General features: G+C 33.1%; 1 protein-coding gene across 1 annotated transcript; it reads right to left on the bottom strand.

Annotated features, from left to right (window-relative positions):
* Positions 1 to 3,071: 3,071 nt before the first annotated feature.
* On the bottom strand, positions 3,072 to 6,316 carry LOC107806231 (premnaspirodiene oxygenase). The gene is made up of 2 exons (XM_016630355.2): positions 5,159 to 6,316; positions 3,072 to 3,878 (listed from the first exon to the last, which is right to left on the bottom strand). The coding sequence occupies exons 1-2, from the start codon at positions 6,044 to 6,046 to the stop codon at positions 3,258 to 3,260; spliced, it is 1,509 nt and encodes a 502-aa protein (XP_016485841.1). The 5' UTR covers positions 6,047 to 6,316; the 3' UTR covers positions 3,072 to 3,257.
* Between the last annotated feature and the right edge of the window lie 217 nt (positions 6,317 to 6,533).

Below are 6,533 nucleotides of genomic sequence, written 5' to 3'. Positions count from 1 at the left end.
ACCTTTACACAAAGATTTATAGCCACACATAATATATGTGTCTCATTTTAGACCACAAGATCAAAAGTCTTCTCTCTTTCCTTAAACTCCGTGCCCAGTCAAATAAGTTCACGTAAAGTGAAACGGATGTAGTAATAGTCTTGCACGCAAAACTTTCTTCTTCAGTTGCTTGAATGTATTAATTACAACAGAAATTAATCAGATTAATCAGGTCAACAACGAAATACATAATTCTGATACATTGTGGTTCTTGAAACTGTTTATTGCAAATATAAAACACCTTATTCTATAAGAAAGTGTTATTAAGAGTAAATCAGAAACATCAGGACTAAAAGCTTACTGAATATATTAAAGTGACCTTTTCTTTAAAAAGAATATAAAAATAAGACCTATATATATATATATATAAACGGAAAACGAGGACCTATTTGGCAATATCATTGCTCAAATTGGGAACTTAATGATTTAACACAAAATTTCTACTTTGGTCCTTTTAATTTCGGCGGATTTCCAATGTAGGGGCTTTGAGTGGACAGCAGTGATGTTCATATTTGGATCCATTATTACTATAACTCATTTTGTCCATAATTTTTTTTCTCTTTTCGGATAAATTTTGTAAGTTTTTGAAGACTTTAAAAAAAAAATGAGTTTTTCAAATCAAAATTTTCAGAATTTTTTCTCTCACTCATAAAATTGCAATATTTTTTGGAGTGAAATGCATGTCCAAACATAATTTCAAATTCTAAATACTATTTTTCAACTTAACTTCAAATACTATTTATTTTTAAAAATTATAATTTTTATGTCCAACGCCTACTTAGACTCATCTGGAAAACTAGTTTGTAACGGAGAGGGAAGAAGAAGGAAAAGATGAAAATGAGGGAAAAGTTTCATAAACTAATTTTGACAATACCACACCAACATAAGGTTTAATCAAAGAACATTTACTCGTGATAAATTTATTGCTACAGATTTATTATGGAAAGCAGATGGAAGAATGATGGTTAATTTACTACAAAGTTAAGGAAGGAAATATCTACAATGCATACTACTTTTATGGAGTATATTATTTAGATTTATTGGAATGATTTACCTTGCTGGAAGAAAGTTTAAAAATATATCAAAGAGGATATGGAAAAAAAATTATAGAAGATCTTTAGAAGATTGGTACAAGAAAAACAAAAGGAAAGAAAATATCTCTGCCGAGAAAATTAAGAGATAAATTTTGAGAAGATTCAGTAAAGTTCAATCAAATGGAGAAATCAATCAAGAACCGGGTGAAGTTGCAGTGTTTGCTCCATTAAGTATACTTGAGATTGAAGTTGTGAATATTCCCAGAATGATAAAGAAAATATTTAGTGGGAAAAAGCATCTCACATGGGATAAAGAAAGAAGGTGAAATTACTTACTATTTTTCCTTATTACAATCAACATCGCACTTAATTACGGGAGAAATTTATAAATAGTCAGATTTATAACTGGTCATTCAAAAATAGCTCAATTTCAAAAGTAATCGAAATTTAGCCACTTTTCATGTAAAGATAAATCAGAGCGAAAACACTGTTCAAAACTCGGAAAGTACGCCCGTATATTATACTGGAGTTCCAGCATAAGTATACGAGAGTTCCAGGATAACTATGCTGGAACTCCAGCATAATATGTTGGAGTTCCAGCATAAGTACACTAGAACTCCAGCATAATATACTGGAGTTCCAGCAAGTATAAATGTCCAGTATAATATACTGGAGTTTGGAGCACCGGTGCTCCAGTCTCCCGTATATTATACAGGAGTCAGCAAAGTATACCGGTCCAGCATAATATGCTGGAGTTCGTACACAGATGCACCGAACTCTCGTATATTATGCGGGACCGATCTCTGTTGCAACAAAATAGTGATTATTTTTCATTGACTTCATAAACGGTGGCTATCTTTGAATGACCAGTCCGAAAACTGGCTATACCGTACTATTTTAACCTTAATTACTTATGCTTCAAAAGGAAAAGTCATTCACAATATAAAGAACAGCACAATATATGGAATCACATCCATATAAAGTGGTCAAATATTCCATTATGTGAAAGAAGATATGGAATACTTATCCATTGAAGGAAGATATGAGGATGCATGATTCTCTTCATGTAAGGAACAATTTTGTTGTAATTAAAGAATTCTCTTATGCCATATAATCCGATAGAAGACCAAAGAAAGAAATTCAACGAGTTTAAGAAGACTCGACAATCATCCAGATTCATACGGAGTTGTCAAGGAAGGACCAAATTCATAGTACATCTCAATGTTAGAAAGGGAAGATTCAGTCAGAGTTCAAAAGAAAAGAAAAGACTGTCTAAATTCAAAGAGTATCCATTGATCTCTTTACTTAAGGAGAAATATATCCCGAAAGTAATATTTCGGAAGAAGGGACAAAGCCAACAATCAAGGAATCATCAGTAACGACTATTTCCAGACAATAATTATAAATACCAGAATGCTCCAGTAACGAAGCACCAGCTTCGCAGACAACTTTCCTACTCTTTCTACACCTTAGTCAAGCATTGTATTCTTAAGTTTACTAGTGTCATAAAAGATAGAGAGAAAGGGAAAAATACTAAGAGGTTGTGTCATTGTTCGTTTCTTTGGTGAGCGAGTGAAAACCCAAGTGTCGTTGTTAGTGAGCGAGTGAAAACCAACCTTGTCAACGTTGGTGGTGATCGCTGAAAACCACAAAGGCTGTACTCATTTCAATTTATAAAGAGATCTAAAAGACAACACTCTTGCAACCCAAGAGGACTGGATTAGGATACCACATTGGTTCCGAACCAGTATAAAATTTCTGGTGTCATTTACTTTATTGCTCTCATATTATATTCTGTTCCTTTACTATTTGTTGTGATTTATACTTGTTTAAATCGAAAGGACTAACAGTTCTGTGCAGGCTGTCTCCGTATCAGTCGACTAAGTCCGTACTATAGTCGACCAAATTTTAATAGGCATACAATTTACCCCTCCCGTACTTTCATATATTGTGTTCCCACGGCAACTTACTAAAATTAACAGAAAATGTTACTCGATATTCTCTAATGAAAATATCATATACTTAAAGACACAGTATATTACAAAGAGGTAAAGCCTAAAACATCATAAGAAGAGAAGTACACTGGAAGGATGGACAATGCAAAGCAAACTTAAAGGGGAGAGGAGAGTGATGCTTAGCAAGCTTTATAAGGCGAACCCCTGCATAAAGTTTGATGCCATTGAATCACTCTTGAGAAGGCTGATACGGAGATGCTATCAAGTAAAGGTTACTCTTTCTAGCACAACTTGCTCCATCCGACTCAGTCATGTCTAGGTCACTTGGATTGATTCCAGTAGGGAGTTTCCAATCGAAATAATACAATAATTGAGCTAGTGGTAAATAAATATTAGCTAAACCAAATAATATTCCAGGGCAAATTCTCCTGCCACTACCAAAGGGAAGATATTCAAAATTATTACCAACAAAATCTACAGAGCTCTGCTCAAATCTCTCAGGCTTAAAGCTTTCTGCATCATCCCAATTTTTTGGATCTCTTCCGATAGCCCAAACATTAACCATTACTTTCGATTTCAAAGGAATAGTATAGCCATTTATATTTGTTTCTTCCCTACATTCTCTTGGAAGCATAAGTGGAAGCGGAGGATGGAGTCTTAAAGTTTCTTTAATGACTAATTTTAGGTATTTCAACTCTTCGACATCATTTTCATCAAAAGTTTCTTTTCTGTTAAAGACTTCTCTTACCTCTGCTTGAGCTTTGGCGAATACACTTGCATTCCTAATCATTTCCACCATGGCCCAATCAATTGTGGTTGATGTTGTTTCTGTTCCCGCAGCAAACATGTCCTACATTTATGAGCAAGGTGCATTGTCAAATTATCTCACGTGTGTTATTCATCTTGTACAAACTCCTTGACCAACTTCTACTCAATATTCAAATAGCCTATTTATCTGGACTTGTGCTACTAAATACTAATACCTTTATGTATGTATATAATGAAAGGAACATCTATTATCTAGACCAAAATAATTTCTTGATATGTATAATGAAAGAAATATTATTTCTTTATCATAATATGTTGCTACTCTTTTCATTATCTTAGAATGCTAAGTTGTGATGGCTGACTTAATCTTTTCATTGTACTTTCCAAAACTGTAAATTCCAGCTTTATGAAAGCATCATTAGTTTACATATTTGAAAGCTAACTGAATCGACTTTCTACAACAACAATAATAACTCAGTAAAATTTTCACTAATGGGGTCTAGAGAGAGTAGTGTGTGCACAGACCTTACCCCTACCCCGTAAGAATAGAGAGGTTGTCTCTGAAAGACCTTCGGCTCAAGAAAATAAAAAGACAAAATAATTACCAAAAATAATTATTGAATAGAATTGATGCAATTTGAAACTTGCGGTCTTAAATATACTAAAATAATTACGTGGTCTTAAATGTAGGCTAAAATGATACTCCTCCCGTTCAATTTATTATGTGAAATAAAATCTTTCAAAACTTGTGATCTTAAATATACTATAATATTTGTATGATTATAGGACTAATGATCTAAAACATGTTAAAATATTCAGGGGCGTACACAAGAATTTTTGTAAGCTGTGTCGAAATTTATAAAAGAATTGGAGTATAACTTTGATTATCATACTTTTAGACAAAAAATAACCTTAGTTTAAAGATTTTGTTGAGTCTTAAGTTAGAAAAGGTGTTCAATTCTACTTCATCACAATTTTTATTACAAAGGTCCTCTCAAATATTTGTAAAAGAAAAATGTACTAGTTGAGGTTTGAACCTTTGACCTCTTAGGGAAAAAGCAAGCACATACCAACACACCAACACATAATTCATATCAAGAGGTGTCATTTTTTCCTACTTATCCGTTTTTGTACAGTGTTAATATATATATTTAGTAAAATTTTCGGACGAAGCGGTGTCCCTGAAAATATTTATTTAGCCATAAAAATTTGTCATTAAGGATAAAATAAAAAGCTTAAATTAAATTATTTCTGAACATAAGAAAGAGGTTAGTCTTTCTGGAACAGATAAAAAATAATAGCTTTGATAAACAGGAATAAACGGACTAATTAGAGAAGACTTTTGCAATATGTAGTACTTACATAAATAATAGCTTTGATGTTGTCGTTGGTGATTGGAAATTGAAAGCCTCCATCTTTCTTAAGTCTTAGTAGTACATCAATTAAATCTTCACCTCCTAATTGACCATTGAACTTGCCAGTTGCAAGGTTTTTTTTGTGCTCATTTATGATATTATCAACAATGTCATCTACCTTATGGTGGAGATTCATAGCTTTAGCCCTCATTCCAGTGAGCACATGAAGAAACTTTAGTGAAGGAAATATGTCAGCCACATCAAACCCTTCCAGCAAGGCTGTAACATCTTTCATTACTTGTATAAATTCATCTTGCTCCTTGAATACTGTCCCAAATGCCGATCGACAGATGATAAAGCTCATGAATAGAGAGATCCTTTTTGTAAAATTAACTGGCTTACCAGAAGATGATCGAAAAAATTCAATAAGACGAACAACTTCATCTCGTCTAATCGAGCTGAATGACCGAACATTTTTGGTACTGAGCACTTCCAAGACACAAATTTTACGCATTTGTCTCCAGTAATCGCCATAGGGAGCAAAGGCAACATCGGAAGAGTCATACAAGACAATTTCTGCTGCCAAAAGTTTTGGCCTAGATGCAAAAGCAAGGTCATGAGTTTTTAGTACTTCTTTTGCTATCTCAGGTGAAGTAACCACAACCACAGAAACTTCACCTAGTTGAAGGTGCATAAGTGGTCCATATTTTTTAGCTAAATCTCTTAGGACACGATGTGGAAGTCCACCTACCATATGAAGCATACTTCCAAGAATAGGTAGTTTCCATGGACCTGGAGGCAATCTTTTGGCTTGGTTTTTGGAATTCATCCATTTCTTTAATAGAAAGAGGAAAGATGCAAATATGAAAATGGAAACCAAGTCGAAGGACATCATTTTGGGTGTGAAAAGGAAGGTTTATTTTGTTCATGTGGGGTTTCAAGGAGTTGTAGCATACGATCTTTTATAAAGTTTTTGTTTTGGCAAGAAGTGGGATTTGTAGTAAACACAAATATGAAAAAAACATTTTTTAAAACAATTTTTGTTTTTCATAAGTCTGGTCAAAACAGTAGGTCTTTGTTTATTTCCCAGCTAAGCTTTCTTCTCAGAAATATTTTGGCTGACTTTATGAACAAAAATGATGTAAGCAATGTAATTTTAATAGACAAATTATTGTGCAGCCGAATATGAAATTATATTTGTTATCCAAGCTAGTAAAGTTCTTATATACCCCTTGTGTTTCAATTTAGATGACACGCATTTCTTATTAGTTTGTTTTATAAAGAATAACACATTTCTACAATTGGAAATAATTCAATTTTAAACTCTTCATTTTATTAATTTTACCCTTAATGAGAAGCTTTTATAACCACACAAATATCAT

Source organism: Nicotiana tabacum, chromosome 16 (genome assembly GCF_000715075.1).
Source record: "Nicotiana tabacum cultivar K326 chromosome 16, ASM71507v2, whole genome shotgun sequence".
NCBI classification, from domain to species: Eukaryota; Viridiplantae; Streptophyta; class Magnoliopsida; order Solanales; family Solanaceae; genus Nicotiana; species Nicotiana tabacum.
Note: the sequence above shows the minus strand (reverse complement) of the source record. Positions and strands in the feature narration are given on the sequence as shown.

What these genes read in the sequence shown, in the direction of transcription:
- LOC107806231 (XM_016630355.2), bottom strand. Translation starts at nt 6,046, where the DNA reads ATGATGTCCTTCGACTTGGTTTCCATTTTCATATTTGCATCTTTCCTC. An exon ending in ACATCAAAGCTATTATTTAT is followed by an intron (nt 3,879 to 5,158) that starts GTAAGTACTACA and finishes TCATAAATGTAG; the next exon opens with GACATGTTTGCTGCGGGAAC.